Here is an 18144-nt window from a genome sequence, read left to right on the forward strand (position 1 = left end):
AGTGCTTTACTGTGAGGGTGGAACAGGTTGCCCAGGGAAGTTGTGGATGCCCCATCCCTGGAAGTGTTCAAGGCCAGGGTGGATGTGGCTCTGAGTAACCTAGCCTAGTGGAAGATGTCCCTGCTCATGGCAGGGGGGTTGACTAGATGATCTTTAAGGTCTTTGCCATTCTATTATTCCGTGATTCTATGATTCTATGACCTTGCTATTGGCTGGATCAACACTGGATAACATAATAAACACGCTCTGGAGGTAGCTCAGTATTTACTAGATTTAATCTGAAAAGAGGCTTAGTTGAAGGCTCTCAGATGCCAAGAGATACTAAATTAAACGAGATTTTATCATGTATGTAATTATTTATTGAGCTGAGAATCCATACAAGGTAAACAAATGTTTACACTATCATACAGTAAGCATTTCCAGGGCTTAATAAAAATGATTGTCACTCACTGTGCTTCACAAAAAAATCATTTTAATGAATAAATAATTTGATGAAATCAAAAAATATTTACAATATAAACAAATGAAAAAGCTTTGGATATATTAATCTGAACATCCTGTATTTTGCATTTCCTAACTGTATTTCACTCAAGATTCTCTCTCTGAAATGGGACAAAGTGGATAGAAATTACAACTCAACAAAGTTAACATGATTTGGTACATTTCTTTCTGTTAGTTCAGATAAGCTACATATGATTAATTTATTATGCACGTGTTAGAATACAAATATAACTAAAATAATATATTATCAAAATGCCAGACAGCATTCTCCACAGAACAGAAATGTACACTAGGCTGTGACAATAACTGAGAATCACAGGCGACGAAATATAACAGAAAAGTACAAATTCCTTCATAAGAATATAATTGTGCTCTCTTATTTACCAGAGGACTATGCTGCTTCACCACATCAATGGCTATGTATGAATACGGTGTTCAACAACTGCCATGTGGTTTGGTGTACGTTCATATGGGTGTCAAGCAGCGGCATTATGGTGGGAAACGGGCAGTGCAAGCGGTTTTATAAACATGTTTTTGGGCTCTTAAAAAGAGCCAATTATACAAAGCAGTATAAGCATAACACTGAGAAGTCTTCATCTCATTTACAAAGATATCATGAAGCGACTTGCTTTGTTTGTGGTGGTGAAAGGAGGAACTTTGTCTGTGCTGTTTATACAATCAGCCAGAATTCAAGTATTCCAAAGCCACTTCATAGCAGAATTTGTATTGATCCTGAAAAATCAAAAGAAAACCACAAAGTCAGTTACTGAAGAAACTTAATTAAGGGGATCAATATTTCTCTTCTGTTGAAATTATTTACTATCAGCTGTCGTTAATGGGAACCAGTTTGCAAATCCAATTTATATTCAGATAAGAAAATCTTTATATTAACCAGACAATAGACACTACACATGGTAATTTACAGTACTGCTTATGCTAGATGTGTATTCAGCTGCTCTAATACACTTGCATGAGAAAAACTGGCTGTATGTAAGCACATTGACTTGCAACCCTTCTGTCATCTGTCAAAATGCTCATGTAGCCCTTTACCAGAATTGGAGCTATTGAAATTCCTCCCTGGAAATGTTTATCTTAAAATAGATCCCGTGTTTAGTGGTTCCCAGATTGTAACTTTTATTTTAATGTCACTCATACACTTGCTACATTTCAGGGCAAGAGCCACTTACTGCTGGTCCTCTACATGCAGCCTGGACCCAATCTGAAAGTCTGTCCCCTATCCAGTACAACAGGCTTGTGAGATCAAGCCTGAGCTAAATTACTTGAATTCATTCCAGTTTATTTTTAACAATTAACCATGATGCACAAGTTAGGTTCTTAACAGCTCTCTTTTACCCAGAGTAAGTTTTCCGGGGCCATCCCTGTGCTCCAAACACAGACCTGCTGTTTTTACTTGCAACTGTGTGGAAAGAGAGTAAATCCTAGGGAAATCCCCTTCCTGAAGGATGCAAACCCAGTCTGCATCCTTCAGGGACAAATGGTCATGCCTTGGCCCTCTTCACATCTTCAGCAGAACAGAGAAGCCAAATGCTTTTGACTGACCTTTGCCCACTCTGCAAATTTAATGATGCAACTTTTAAATGATGCAGTCACTGATGCCTTCACAGTTTTGTATATGCACAAATATCCTTCTTATGTTTTCATTCTTGCTACTCACAATACTATAAACATTCAAATGAAACAAAAAACCTGAAAGAAACAGTAGGTGCAGATTCCCAGAATCCAAGGGCTCTGGCTTTTGAAAATTCAATTTGGAAACACCTGCCAGTTTTATGACTATTTCTGATACTGAAATGCCTCTTTCACTTATGCACTTTAATCAATTAATGAAAAGATAACTAGGCACATACTGTCATCTAGGAACAACAACAGACTTAACTAGCTGACAGCACTCAGCCTTCCCCATCCCCACATCACAAGTAGGAAGATGACAATTACTCTTTTCATTGAAGTAAATATTTTAGAGGATTAAGTCTTTTGGCCTGTACTTGTGTCTTTGGGTCACATTTTAGCTGAGAATAGAGTCCACCTTAACATGTGGAAGACCACGTGCTATTACGATAATCAAAAAGCCATCAACAAGCATGGACCATTTCCAAGTTCTTTTGTTGAGAGGTTTGACTTTAAAAGAAACTAAGGTTTACATATAACCTAAGTCATAAATGAGTTGTATGTGAGGTTTTAAGATGCTGCAAGGTTCCATAAACTGCTTGTGCCTTCTTCAGAATGAGAAAAGAATAAAAAAAAGTAGAAAGGAAAGGAGTATTATGTAAATCCCTTTTCTGCTTTTATTGCATATATGTTTCTAAATAAATGGAAATTATTCTGTAACTATAAAACAGATCAAAACAAGAGATCAGCCACTCATCCACTTCCAATCGTCCATGCTCATTTTATGCTGATTTACTGATCCAGCTGAATAAATGTCATTTTTAGTAAACAGGATACCTGTCTTAAAGAGCAAACATATATTATTTCCCATTGTCTTCACTCATGAGTGTCTTTTGTACATTTTTATTATTCACTTGACAGTGGATATTAAAAGAGGTATATTTAAAATTTTTTTCTAGGACAACTACAGGTAAGTAGAACAACATTTATCACAAAATGCTCTGGGCATTCCATAATAGAGATTTTGTAATACCAAGTGTTACCTTGTATGATGGCTGAAAAATTTCACAGATTTCCATATTGTATGGATGTGGTATTCAAATTTTTACACTTGGAGGAAAACCAAAGGTTTCAATGAAATAAGAGATGAATCTCTAAGTATGGATGTAAAGATGGCCTTTTAGCTTGTCAGAAAGTGTCCAACAGGTATTGATAGAGCAGTCTTAAAACTATTTTTGTGAAATACTGTCATGATTCTGAGCATTTAATCTTTTACCATAAAATTTTACAAGGTAAATGAATATTATTGTTCTCACTTTTCAGATATGGAAACTGAGGCAAAGACAGATTAATGTAAGAAAGGTCATAAAGGATAAATTCAGTAACAGGAGTAGGAAAAAAAAATCATGTGTCGCAATTCCCTTATACCATGAAGCAATCTACTTGAAAATCAAAACCTTGCTAATTCAAATATTTGTTCCTACAAGGTAGCAGACCAAGACTGAAGAGATGTCATTCTAACTCTGCTCAGTCAGTGCATTACGTGATAATGGGGAAAATTCTGATTGTCCCCTGCCTCCATTTCGCTGTCTGTAAAATAAGAAAGACAATACTGATCTCCTTCACAAGTGCTTTGAAATTTCAAAAAAAAAAAGTCCCTACAAGGCCTTTCAATGCCTTCCAGATATTCTCAATAACACTCTCAATTTACTAAAAGGTACTTTTATATTCTAAAATAAAACACTTAGCTTTTGATTAAAAAAATTCTCTTCTGCAAAATGGAGACAACTGCCTGACAAATCCATAGCTGGAGAACTGTCACAAATGGGAATTTATAGAGAGCATTTTCTTCAACTGTACATCTTCACACAGGTAATTTTCTTTTTTATTTCTATAAAATAAATGAATAAGATATCAGTGTGTTCTGTGGACTTGAGCTCTGGGAGAATGGGGAACAGCAGGCCTGCCAAGTCTCTGTCCAAACTATACTACTTGAATGAAGATGTAGGACATTTTTCTTAATATCTAGGAAATAAAAATGTATGGTTCTCAGCATGATGATTCTCCTCCTGAGAATATAAACTAGAGGAAAAGAAGCAAACTAAGCTGCTCCCTCCCTAGTGAAAGCTTGGTAGTTTCTCGCTGATTCAAGATTCACAGTTCCACATTGCTGGCTCATGGTCCTATGGTACTGCTTGTAATTCCCGCTCCTTGCTTTGCATAGCTGACAAAATCTGGTCTTTTTCCATGTGCCTGGCCAGAGCAGGGCCAGGGGAGGGTCTCGGACTTCACAGGCAGGCTGGAAGGGAGCACTGAGATGGGGGATGTGGTGGCAGCTACATCTCTTCTTCCACGTGAGAGATGGGGCACAGTGATACATGTGGTGGGGAGGTGGATATCCCTGCCCATCTCCACATGCACCTGAAAACCTCAGTCTTTCTGCCCATTCTCCAGTGTGTTTTGCACTTGGACATTGTTAGCTCACCTGAGGGGGGATCTCCCCTAAAATTACAAGAGCTTGGGTCATCTTAGGGAGATGCCTCCTGCCTCACCCTGGGCATGCTGTAGAAAAGTTGCTAAAATGACCCAAACTTGTTTAACCAGCACTTGCAAAATTGGATCGGATTGGGTTAGCATCCCTGAAAGCACCCAGATGCTGCTTCCTCCTGACTATGACGTTAAATCAAATACAGCTGCCTCTTAAGCAGCCACCTCTGCAGCAGGATGTTGTAAAACAGTGTCTTTTATAGCCCAGGTTTCAGAACAGGTTATTACACTACACCCATCCCCAAGTACAAAACTACACACTGGAGTGTAAGAACCTGCTGGTTTAAGCTGTTCTGCAGTTCTTCTGGCATAGCAGCTGGCACTTCAGCAATTCTCCTTTCAAAAAAAAAGCTCATAAAACACTCTCTAGGAAAATAATTGCACATGGCCCCCTGTTTCTGAACTTCTTTAATCTTTCTATGAGATAGAGCAACCATAATTAAATGCAATATTCTGGATGTCAAACTGAAATTCATGGCTTTGATAAATATTAGGCGATTAAGCTATTTATAAAATATATAATTTGAAAATCTGGCATTTCATTTTACATAACTATTATTTCTACCATGCAAGGGCTGCTCTCCACTTGGCTCAGTCTGCTAGAAAAGAAAATTAATAAGGATGTTCATCTGAAAGTTTAAAACTCTTAAAAAATTCAAACGAATGGAGACAAAGTCTCCTTGGGAAAAAAGCAGTGTAAAAATACTCTTACAAGTGAAGTGACTTCATTATCCCCTTTGAAAATGACTTGCTTGCTTTGTGAACAACTCCCATTTCAAATCCTGGAAATCTTACTGAGTCTTCTGAGAAAAAGGAACATTTTCTATTTAGTGGTGCAGTTAAAAAGCTCATACCAGAAGGTCCACCATGTTAGGCTTATTGTTCCTCAGTGTTTTCACAGCATGGAATACGTCAACAGCCCTCTGATGTCGAAGCATTTCACAAACAATACTGATTGCACAAAATGTCCCACTGCGGCCACCTCCATTCCTACAATAAAAGCGATAAAATGGCTCGGTTACAATTGAGTCTATGTTACAAGTTTGTACAGCAACAGGGATGGCTACAGAACGCATGAGTTCCAGCAGGGAGAAGCCACAGAGCATTCCTGGCCTCAAAGGCTACTGAACTCTAGGCAAAACACACATTTTAATTGAAATTAATGTGATGAAAGATCTCAAAGCTGTGATTCAGAATTCAGCAGGCTGACAGCCTGAAGGGAATTGAATGGCTGAGTTTTACACCACTCTTTAGTGAACACTAGAGACAGCGATGCTAAAATAGGGACAAAGTCCTTTTAGATTCAGTTCAACGCTGTTTTGCACTGTAAACACACATGGTTGCAATGAGCATCAGGCCTGGAAATGTTATAGAGAAAGCGAATCTCTGAGTTCTTTTATTCCGGATCCTAGTGCTTTGCTTCTGGATGCAAGGGCATTTCAGAGGAACAGCAAAAGCACCAGAAATTTCATCTGTGGGAGTCTGTCTGGTGGCTGCACACTTGGTATGGCACTGGCTGCTGCTGCCATGTTCCCCTGGCTGATGCTCTCACCCACTGGCAGCAGGCAGAGGGGATAACTTTTTTCGAAAGGACTGCTTTTAAAAAGTGTATCTAGTTCCCCTCCACCCACAGTATCAGAGGATGAGAACCCAAAGTGACTTGCTAACAAAGGAGCCAGGCACAAATGCTCATACGCATGATCAAATACAGCATTTAATAACACTTTATCCGTGGTTATTTTTAATCTTCAAGAGAATCTCTTTCTTTCTGGAAACCCCATTATTTCTACCGCAATTCTAATCAGAATTTTCAGGCTGCGCTTCACCGAAAATAATAAACCTTAATAATTACCAGAGTGCAGACTAGTTAGGTAGCAGGTCTTTCAAACCAGCTTCGCAAATGGTTGATTTTCAAAGGAAGATACAACATTGCACATCTGTCACATCCAGGCAGTATGAAAAGAATGCTCTCTGCTGCCAAAACATTGCCTGATATTGTGGGACTCTGAGAATTTTAATTAAAATAAAGTAATTTAAAAGGATTATATTAGAGCTTTTTCTTTCTTTACTGCCTGGAAGTGACGCATGTGTGATGTTGTACAACTATTTAATATCATCAGCCACCTCAGAGATAACAGTAATTTGCACTTCAAAAGGATCTTTTCAGCTAAAGATCTCAAAACATTAATTAATCACACTGCACAATGCTTCTTTGATGAAAGTATTATTATCCCCATTCTACAGATGGAGAAACTGAAGAGCAATGACTTGTTCAAGGTCAGTGATACTGGGAATTATTATTATATTCTTAGATTTTCCTCCATCATTCTAACATGGGGTCCCAACTTTTGAACATGGTTTTCCTATTACCATGACCCTTCTCCATCATGGCAGCACCTTTAAACAGATGTTTGGAGGAAGACAAATATAACTTCAAGCACTGAAGACTTCGTCTCAGAAGATCGGCTACTGCCGAGAGCAAACAGCATGTACAGGTATTAAACCACATCAAAAGGAGGATGGTGGCAGAGTGGATGAGAGTCTGCATCAGTGGATCACAAAATCACAGGAGGACAAAAATATATAACAGTATTAGAGAAAGGTAAGGCAATTACAGCATCATCGTAACTGGTCTATCACACCACTTTTGCTTCCGTGCTTTATGAGTGGAAGAGAAATCACCCTTCAATGCTACCTATTTCTACAGTTCTTATCTCTAGAAATAAAAGGTACATTGTTCTGAAGGTACAATTCTGATTTACTCTGAATAAATATGCAACTTTTCCATTTGCAAAAGTCCCTGGACATTTTTATATAAAATAGAGTTGACTTGTACCCATCATCTTCTCACAGGGGTCTAACAAAGGACAGAGAGGGAATTATGCAATACTGTATTATGCAGTTCCAGAATAGATAGATGCCTCTTCATCTCTTCACTAATCTTTTAAAATCTGGCATAAATTCTGTAACAGTATTCCCCTACTTTCTCTCTTCCTTTTCCAGTACTTACAAGCAATGTACAACTGTGCGTCCCTCTCCCCCATTGTATTCTTCCTGCCACTTATCCACTTGACGGATCAGCTTCAAGAAGGAGCGCTTAGAAACTGGAGTGTCTCTGTACATGGGCCATCCCAGGAACTGGAACTGCTGCACCATCCGATAGCCGTCTTGGGGCTGTAGAGATTCAGAAAAAAAGCAGGAAAAATAACAGCATTTTTGGGGGGGGGAAATAATTTAGATATTTGAATCAACAAGGAAAGTTGTTCAAGCAGATGATTGCTAACAAACTGCTAATGTAATTTCAACTGCTCTTGAGGACTTATGACTTCTAATTTCCAACTAAGTTATTAGAACAAGAATTTTTAAATACGGTGCTATACAAATAGTCTGGAATAGAGCAATAGTACAGCTGCATGATCAAGCAAATAATTAATTAATATTATAGCAGGAACTTGGTAGCAAAGATGGAGCTGCAACACAACTTCAGTTATATACCCTTTTCACATACATGCTTCAGCAATTTTAAGAACGTTTATGTGTTTCTGTCTTTTTTTGTAAGAAAGGTCAAAAGCTTTCAAGATATTTTGAAGCAGGAAACATTAAAAAAACCAAACAGAACCCTCAGATGTTTCTGGCTTATAACATATATCTGCCTATATTTTGTTCTATTGTGTTCTATTGCAGCAGTCAGAACCCCTTTGGTGAAATGTTACTGAACAGTTGCTTTATGGTGATTTAAAAAAAAAAGGAGCATAGAACAAGTGTTAGTGGCAGAAAACTAGTCCTTTGAAAAGGGCATAATAAACATGCATGTGAAAACTGGTTTTGTAGTCTACAATTTGCCACTTTTGTCCAAAGTGAGGGCATTTTAGTGCCACTCTTAAAATGAACAACACACAGAAATGCTGACATTACATTTTATTCTCTAGAGTAAGAGTTAATAGAGAGCATGTAAGATTAACAAGATACAGGAATAAACCAAACTGGATGCAGCATTAGGTATGTTCTCCAACCAGTTTTGTCTGCTTTATGTCAAAATTTGGAATTTACTGATTTCCTGTCCAGTTGCTTTCAGCTGATGGCCCCTCTTCCCAAAGCACAGCAGCCAGGCCCAGCGCCTGCTGAAGCTCACATTAACGACGCTGGAGGTTGTGTTTTCATATTGCCACAATTACTGAGAATACCAGGCCTTCATAGTATTAAAGAAGTATCTTGAAGTTTATAATCTGTTTCCCTGTTTGGATATTAGCATATTTTTGGGTGTGCTTTTGGAGTCTTTCACTGTACTGAGAGGTACCAGATCTCTTTTGTGATCGATACCTGCCCAATGCAAAGGCTCCCTGGATGAGAAGAGCTGCCTGGTCTGCAGTGAAATCTTTTTTCCTCTCAGCTTGAAAGACATGCCTCGTTTAGTCTTCTATCACCTTTATGGGAGCATAAAAGCTCAATATGAGAACCCACTTGCCCCTCTGAAGCTCTTACATATTTTATGAAGTGTGTTTAGTGGGACAGGATGTACACTAACTTTGGGACTACTACTGAAAAACATGCCTGGTATTGCTGCACAGCTTTCTTCACATGACACAAGATACAAATATGCAAGATGGCCCATTTCAAACTGCTGAAAACAGCACCAGTTTCAGCATTTCCTGGCTACCATACAGTCTGAATACTGCATTTATTTCATTTGCATTTAACACACTTATGATATGCATTAAAATATTTTTTGCTTATACATAGAAGGATTTTTTTCTCATTCATTATGGTGTGACTCAGTATTGCACCATTGCTTTCAAATAAGTAAGCTGAAAAATGAAAATGGTTCTATGTGAGTTTAACTTTCATTTTTTTGATTTGAGTAGAGTCAATTCATCTACTGATACAGAATTGTTTTGCAAATAACATCCTTACTCTGGCTGCATTATAAATTCGAAATATCCGGCTGATTATGTCTTCTTCTAAATCAGCTGATACAAACTCCACCTGAATAGGACCGTGCCGGTGTACTCCATTTTCTGGCCAGTACTGAGGGCATAGCTATAGAAGACCACGAACAAAAAAGAATACAGTTAATCATTTTGAATTTCATGCTGCCTCAACATACTTTTTTGTATTTTAATTTGTGATGCATGTATTACTGAAATTCCAGTACAATATCGTTATAAAATACAAAATCTTCCACCAGTTTTGAGCACTCTGCTTTTACAATGCCTTTTCACGTAACTGAACATACTATTTCTTGCTGCTGCACTTGCTGTTCTCTGGTATTTGTAGTAAACCACTTCTGACACTCAATGTTAATTCTGCAATGCATTTTGACAAGACAGGAGATACTGACAAGTATTACCATATCTCAGAGACAGTGTGGAGCCTAAAGACCAAAGGCCTGGTATCTCCAACTGCCCTGAAAGGTTACTATTAATTCAAGCTACATTAGAATGTGTGACTTATACTATGAAGGGTTCATCAATTCTCAAAACTGAGGACTTTCACATCTGTTTCACCTGTGACCAATGATATCGTCTAATATCAGCATTCCTTTAAATTTTCAACAACTGCCTAATTTCTTCTGTGAATGACACCTGAAAATATAATCATGCTTTCTTCAGTGCTCAGAAGCCACTAGTTCTAGGTACCTAAAGATCACAAAGTAATATTACCATTATCTTGCACAGTTTTAGTTTCTAATAATATATGATGGCTTAATCCAGGAACCAATTATCATCTATGTTAATACTTTAAAGATTAAATCAACACTTTGAAAGGAGGTTTTTGAAGACAGACTCTGCCTGTCCATTTTTTTTTCATGAAAATCCTAATGATTTTTTTTTTTGCCAGGGATATTTAGAGCAGTTCAAGCATATAGCTTTTGTAAGCATTCACCAAAATTAAATATGAACTCATGAAATTTTGTTTGCTTGCAGAAGCATTGATGTCAGATTTGGAACTTTTTATTTTCATTCAGTAAAACAGCTGTGGTCTTCATTCTGCTGCATTGCTGTTGGTGATCCAGAGCAGAGCTGACAAATCACATTTACTCCAGATGTTGTTTTGCATTTCTTATAACACTTAGTCCTCAACAAAGCTGTTTAGAGATGGCTACATTTTAGGAAAACATAATCATTTACTACATCAATTAAAATGAAAACAGGGTCTGATTTGCAGGAGATCACTTTAACAAGTTAAAACCAGGAATTTCAAGTAGAAAAACATATTTTCATTTATTTTAACCCCCCTCTATGATTTGGTCTGCTGAGCAAACTGCTTTCCAAATACTGTCTAAATCTTTCACAAATTTTTTTTATGAAACATGCTAGTGTACAGGATAACAAAATAAAATGCATACAAGCGGTGCAAATTCCAGTGCTCAGATCATTTAACATGTGCACAATTTAGGACACATGTTCCAAATACACAGGAATACTGCTTTGCAGATATTTGAAAAATACTTAAATGATAAAAAGCAAAGATGTTTGCTGGAGCTGTTTTAGGAAGCCAAGATTTTCAATTTCTAAAGAAACCAAAAGCATTTAGGTCTGCACATTTTGCATGCAAGTGATACTAGCAACTCTCTTTAAGCCAGAGTCACTGTGGAGGGTTGAATTTCATTTCCCAATAGAGCATAACAATCCACATAAATGGTAATATCGAAACAGAACTTTAAACACTTCATATATACATAAATAATAATGATAAGAGTAATTATTAATAAATCTGAATGTAATGCGTGTTTTTAATAAGCTGTGCCCTCTCTCCACTTCTGTTTGCTCTGAGGGTTTTGAGATTTATTCCTAATGAAAAGATTGTTACTCACATTAGAGGTAAAAGGTTTAACATACTGCAGAGGCAGGTGCATTAACTGCATATCCCAATAGCTTTTAAATCCTGTGAGGGTAATAAATGCTTGAAATAGCCATGCCCTATTGTAAATTCAAAACACATCTGACAAATTAAAAAAACTCTGTTCAGCAGTCCCTAACAGCCTGACTCCCTTGAGTCTTTCCTTATTCACTCAGAAAATAATCTTAGATTCATGAATAAAAGTTTTGTCTTTCATTTCTATTTTTTCTCCCTGTAGACAGCGAAGGGCTTGAAATCAGAAATTCGGTCTTTAAAATAGCGTGTGGAATTCCTACAAGTTCCTTTGAAAGACCAAACGGAAGATTAGTATCTTTTAAAAACAAATTCTACATGTTAAAATTTTTTTCTAAGTGTGTGCAATACTGAACAAAGCTAAAAAGATTTTTGATCATATCACAAATAAAAATGACATGCAGTCTTCTATAAAAAATCTATAATTGCTCTTAACCAATAATTAACAAATATCTACATATTAGGAATCCAGATTACCATCACATTATTCCAGCAAAGGGTTGGTGCGATCTTTTGGAACTAAGGAAATTATATCTGTGTAAGAACTTGGAATTGCACAGTTGCGACCCAGGCTCTAGGACGCTTAGTGATTAATCCTAGTGATTAAACTGCCAAACCAGTAGGTTCGGTTTTCCAATTTTCTGAACAACATCTACAGCATTGTACAACCCTTTTGTAAGGTAATTACATTCCCCCACATGTTCCATTGCCCTGTTTTCTCTTAGGAAGGAAGCTTAGTCTCCAATCTTGTTTAGATCCTATCTCCTTGCTAATGACAACATAATTTTGTGCAAAACACAACAGAGATTTTCACACTGGGAACATCTATTTCCCTGGTTAGCAGACCAAGGTCATTGACCTGTATCAGGCAGGCTAATGAATAGCTGTTGGCTTCTGTTTGTGACTTTTGGCTATCGTTAGTACGTTTCAGACGAGTCAGAATTTCACAGTCATCATTTTTGGGTTTTAGCAGCTCTTCCCAAACCATGTTCTCTTAGAATAAATTACAGGCGCATGCACTTATGTGTGTGTGCATTAAGATTTTGGTGGAGAAGCTGCTGATGGTCTGATTTATTCCCCTTTCCCTAAGTGTATCCGCAAGCTACAGATCAATTTTTTAGCATGTAAGTATTTAATGTTGTTTTATAAAACTAATTACATCCTAAAGCTCTTGGGAAATGCTGAAGCACTAGCTCTACTCTTTTAAATGAAGCAGTTTTCTGGACTTACTTGTGCAGGATCTACATCATTCAGCATAACTATTGAAGTGCAGTGATAATCTAGGACCAGTCTCCAGAAATCTTTGACGGTATTTGGTAAAGGATGCTGTGTAACTATAAAAGCTGATGGTTGCTTGTAGCTCTGCAAAGAAGTAACGAGACAATGAGAAGAATGGTAAGAGGTAAAAATTCATTTAGCAGAATGTCAGTCATAGCCCCAAAACTTTGGGACTAAAAGCACTATTGCTATTTCCTATATAATTAATATATTGTTTTCAGCTCTTTCTTGAGATCTTATATGCTTCAAAGTTAATAAATCGCGTTTGGGCAGAATATAACTTCTGCAGATGTTATATTTCTAAAATGTATTTCATGCCACAGGCATAGAGTAAAATCATAGAGTTGCTTCCAATTCAACTCATACAAAATTTTGAGCAACGGGTTTGTTTTGAGCTGCTAATGGACAGATTAATCTTCGATGTTTGCATTTAGCTCTAAATTTGAATGATGCCTGTGAAAGGAAATATCTAGTTATTTTTCAGAAATATTATTGAAATTCTGGTCTATCTGACAGCACTGAGGATACCCAGGGGATAAATTTTAGTGCTCTTTGTTTCTTTTAGTACCAGAATATGTCATTGACTGAGCTGTTTGTTGGAACTTTTCCACTGCGGATCTCAAACTAGCATTTTCACTTACATCCTCCTGAGTAGAAGGTTAGCGTGGCCATACTGGAGCCATGGTTGGGATGGGGGGCCCCTGCCTTCATTAAGGAGGGGGGGAAGTCTCTACAGGCCTTGAACTGAAGCATTTGTACCACAACAGAGATACAATCTGATCAGCTATTTGCAGACACGTGTTGTTATTCTTGGGGCTGTCCTGTGCAGGGCCAGGATTTGGACTTTGACCCGCTGGATGCCAAGAAGATGGTGCCAGGCTCTTTTCAGTGGTGCTCAGCAACACAACAAGGAACAATGGCCATAAACAAAAACACAAGAAGTTCCAACCTGAACATGAGGAAGAATTTCATTACATTGAGGGTGGCAGAGCACTGGAACAGGCTGCCCAAGGAACTCGTGGAGTCTCTCTCTCTCTGTAGACATTCAAAACCCACCTGGAGGTGTTCCTGTGTAACCTGCTCTAGGTGACCTTGCCTTGGCAGGGGGGTTGGACTAGATGATCTCAAAAGGTCCCTTCCAACCCTAAAAATTCTGTGATCCTATGATCCTTATGGGTCCCTTCCAACTCAGGATATTTTATGATTCTATGATCTCTCTTTCAGAGATGATGTTTCAACAGTGAAAGAGGGAAGAATCTTCAAAGCAAATATTAAGGGACGGCTCTTTCTGAGCATTACTTAATTCACAGAACAAATGGTGCTGAACTCTCCAGGAAAGAAGACAATGTAAGGGCATGGTTGGAAAATTGCCGATTAAGAAAGCTCTGTTCTAATATGAAATGTCATTGACCTACTCTGAGAATCTATAGAAGTCACTTAAACTTTTGTTCTCAGTTTCTCTGCATAGACAAACATAAAGATACTACTCCTACCTTTTCACAGGAGTGTTTTGAACTTAGGCTTATTTTTGCAAAAGGCTTTGAGAACTTGGAAGGAAAGAAATTCAAAAACTGCTATAAACTGTTATTACCCTAGCTTCACTTTTTAAAAAGGCCATTTACAATGTGTTAGTTCTTTGCTAACCTCTGTTTTCTTGTTGTTTATGTGTTTGACAACTGTAATGACTACAGCTCTAAATCATCAAAAATAGACTACAAATATCTACAGACTGTAAAGGCAGTTTAAGTGTCTTTTTACTGTTACTCTATTAGTAGATTAGAATTACCATAGGTGCGCTTGGAAAAAAAATCCACGCACACATGAAGAGGAACCATTCATTCAAACAGAAATAAATGGAAAGACTGAAGTAATGGCTTGTGTACTATCTTGTGTTGACAGACAATTACTTTTTTGTTAATTACTGTTTAAATTATAAACAAAGGGAACTGAAATATTGCTGCAAACCTTATTATTCTATTTAACTGCCTTAATCTCTTAATAGGTAACTCTTGTTTTCCTAGGCCAGATGGTTAAAAATTCAAGCACTAGGGAGAAATCCAGACAGATTTAATTTATCAAAACTCCCTAAATTGCTCTCTGCGCATGGCTTTGGAACCTTGGCTGTGACATAACATATGTGTGATCCTAAATGTACTTGGAGGTTTAAAGATTTTGTGCCATGCTTTTGGAAAACAAAACAAGCTAGAAGGATTTCAGTCTTCTTATGCTGACTTCCATTTTCTGGCATTGCTCAGTTTGTAGGGCTGCTTATTCCCTTTTTATTATTAATGACATAGTAGAGACTTACATCCATCAGTGCAGCATTGATGTAGTTACTGCTCTCCCCATCTATCGTTATGAGGAAAGGCAGGCATCTGTCTGGAGGCAGAACATCCATACAACGATTCTTTTCATGATTTCGTGGTAAAAGCGCTATGCTGCAGTCTTCTACACGCAGTGTCGGAGTCACCATGTTTAAAGTCTTTCAAAAAGAGTAAACAACACAACCGAAAAAATTACCACAGCAGTGAAACCAACCCAAAATATTTAAGAATAGATCAGCTCAGCATTCAGTTTCAGTGGGAATCAATATGCAGAGAAATGAAAACACATCACAGTCAGCAGGGTTTGGAAGAAAAAAAAATCCTGGAAGCAAACAGATCTGAAAAATAACCTCAAAGAGAGCTGCAGAGTAGCCTGCCTTCTAGAGAAAGGACAGTAGAAAGAATCAACATATTTCCCTTGAGTAAAAAGAATATTTTACTACTACCCCATTGCATTCTTTCATGATTCAGCATCAGTCAAGAGCAGTGACAGACATGTTATTTTTCCCTTTTTGCAGTCTTTCCCTCCTAGGTCTGGTCCACAATTCATATGGTTATGAACAAGCAATTAAGCAGAAGTCTTTAGTATAGATAAACTATGGTTTCTAGGCAATGTTAGCCACTACTTACCCTGAATTCCTCTTTGATTTGGCTGGAGTTAGTTTGAGGATCCAGTTTATTCATTTCATAGTAAGCAGACCTAACTTGAGAAGCTGGAATAGATGTGTCTCCACAAAGGCAGGCCTCCAGGATAGCATCATGGATGAATACATACTGTTCCTGGTAAAGTAATTAATATATATAGTTACTGACAGAGAGAGCTTAGGGTATTAGTATTTTTGTAAATAAAAAATAACAACTAATATGGTTTCTACTTCTCTCTTGAGTTTAACAGCACTGAAGCAAGACCAGAAGGAATAACCACAGCTAATAAAATGTTATCCCACTCATTTAGAAATTAGTATAGAAAGACTGACTTAAACTAACTACAAGTAGTTAGAGAAGTGCAGTAACATTCCATAATAAAATTCAGCATGTTTCTGGTATTCTCATTCCTCTATGCAGATCTGTAGGTGCTATCACATAACTGAGCCTCAACTAGATGTACTCCAGAATGAATCTTTCCCAGAGAGGAAACACTTGTGGTTTTCCTTTTTGTAAAAAACCCCACAGTGAACCTTCAATGCAGTGTAACTGTGCAGTTGTTTGGGCAGGAATTCTTCGGGTTTTTGCGGGGATTATTTTCTGCATATGATTAAATAAACTACTTTCTGGAGGGTGCCAACTACAAAGCTCTATCTTTATGGGCTAGAAGAATATTGTTTTTGCAAAGCAGTATTCCAGTAGATTTAACAATACCTCGGTCTGCACCATGTTAACTCTCCGGGATCGAAGCTCTCTCACGCAATTGTATATGTCTACAACACCTTCTCTTTCTGCCATATCTAGCATGATGTCAATAACAATGAAGCATCCAGTTCTGCCAGCACCAGCACTGAAGTAAAAGAAAAGCATAGTTAATGTTTGGCAGTGTGTACTGGAAATGTGAGGTGTAATGGTTCATCTCACAGGTACTCGATCAGTTGGATGATTACTGAAATTGAGCTAGGCATTTGCAGGACTTCAGACTTGATATTTACTCTTGTTTATATATTGCATATTTCATATATACGTATTCTTGTTTATACTTATAGTGGGTAGAGCTCCAGTGGCTTCAGCAACCTGTGTGGGGATGACACAGTACAGGAGAAGCAAAAGTAGGTCCTGGGTTTAGCACAAAACACAACAGAGAGATTTCTATGTTACCAACCTGCAGTGAACAACCAGAGGGCCAGCATTTGGTGGGCTCTTGGATTTGACCTGCCGCACAAATCCCAGCAGGCCTGTCGCATGGTAGGGTACCCCGTGGTCTGGCCAGCCAGTGAAGTGAAACTGACGTATTTCTCGAATCTCATGGGCACCTCTCTGTTGAAAAGGCAAGGGTCGAAAACTTCAAAAGCCTGAGCCTTGCTGAAAAGCATCCACCCCCTACCAACACAGTCTGTACAGACTGTTGGAGAGCTTTCTCATAGCAGGAGAGCAAGTTCAAAGTTTAGCTATCAACTGGTTTTAAAGCCTTACAACCAAATTAAGTAAGCACTAGATTGGCTAGAAACCTTTAGCAACAAGATAGATGCTCATCTCTATATTTAAGCACTAGGTTGCTTTGCAAACTGTGGCCCTAAGATGCATGCCATGATCACAGAATAGGTCAGCAGCAAGGCTGAACATAGAGTACAGATGACTTTTTTCCCCACTGCTCTCCACAGGAGCTTTGCTGCTGACTTCGGGGAACTACAGCTTCAGCATGATTTTCCTTATCATTTGTCTCCTTCATTGGTCTGAAAGAAACAGCTGAATAGTAAGAAACCTTTTTGCAACTCCAATCATAGGGGCTGCATTTGTAGCCCTGCACATGCTAAACCTTCAGATGATTTGCCACAGTCCACAAGGACACAGATACAGTGAGACAGGTATGAATGAGAAGCTGATTGTGTAAGTAATTTCCCATGTGACTTTCGGGAGCAGTCTGGATATTAGAAGTGTGTATGCTAAGTTTTATTTTCTTAGTGCTTGTATTTTCCCTTCCCCCTCTAAAAATGTAGCTGCCAATATTTTATTCTTGGGAGAAATCCACAGTCTGGAGGCCATCATACATACTTCATCAGCAAACAGCAAAATTATGGCATATCATGTTTAGGCTGGACTAAATGTCTACAATATTAATAGTTTATAGTTTACAGTTTTTCTTCTTAAAGACATATTTCCTGTCTTGAGCTGGTTTGCATATAAAAGGTCTTACTCTGTTTGCATAATAAGTAACATAAGCTTCCTAATTTATTACTAGTATGCATAGTCTGGGATTTTCGATGGTTGAGAAATTTTGGCCATGCCAGGGCTATGTGACCGGGGATAGTTTGGTGTATCTTGGAGTCTTTGATAGTCTGACAGC

General features: G+C 37.9%; 1 protein-coding gene across 9 annotated transcripts in view; it reads right to left on the reverse strand.

The window, feature by feature from the left end:
* Positions 1 to 336: 336 nt before the first annotated feature.
* The window catches only part of PTPRM (protein tyrosine phosphatase receptor type M), a 453290-nt gene continuing 435482 nt past the window's right edge, over positions 337 to 18144 (reverse strand). For all 9 annotated transcript variants that reach the window (XM_051772753.1, XM_051772744.1, XM_051772735.1 and 6 more), the window contains 9 exons: positions 16963 to 17117; positions 16512 to 16647; positions 15783 to 15932; positions 15137 to 15310; positions 12781 to 12912; positions 9589 to 9714; positions 7688 to 7851; positions 5532 to 5667; positions 337 to 1233 (listed from right to left, as the gene is read on the reverse strand). In XM_051772753.1, coding sequence (XP_051628713.1) covers positions 1180 to 1233; positions 5532 to 5667; positions 7688 to 7851; positions 9589 to 9714; positions 12781 to 12912; positions 15137 to 15310; positions 15783 to 15932; positions 16512 to 16647; positions 16963 to 17117 — 1227 coding nt within the window. In that variant the 3' untranslated portion in view covers positions 337 to 1179. The remainder of the gene's footprint in view (positions 1234 to 5531; positions 5668 to 7687; positions 7852 to 9588; positions 9715 to 12780; positions 12913 to 15136; positions 15311 to 15782; positions 15933 to 16511; positions 16648 to 16962; positions 17118 to 18144) is intronic.

This window comes from Manacus candei, unplaced genomic scaffold (genome assembly GCF_025592945.1).
Source record: "Manacus candei isolate 608988 ecotype Guabito, Panama unplaced genomic scaffold, ASM2559294v1 h1tg000008l, whole genome shotgun sequence".
Taxonomy (NCBI): domain Eukaryota; kingdom Metazoa; phylum Chordata; class Aves; order Passeriformes; family Pipridae; genus Manacus; species Manacus candei.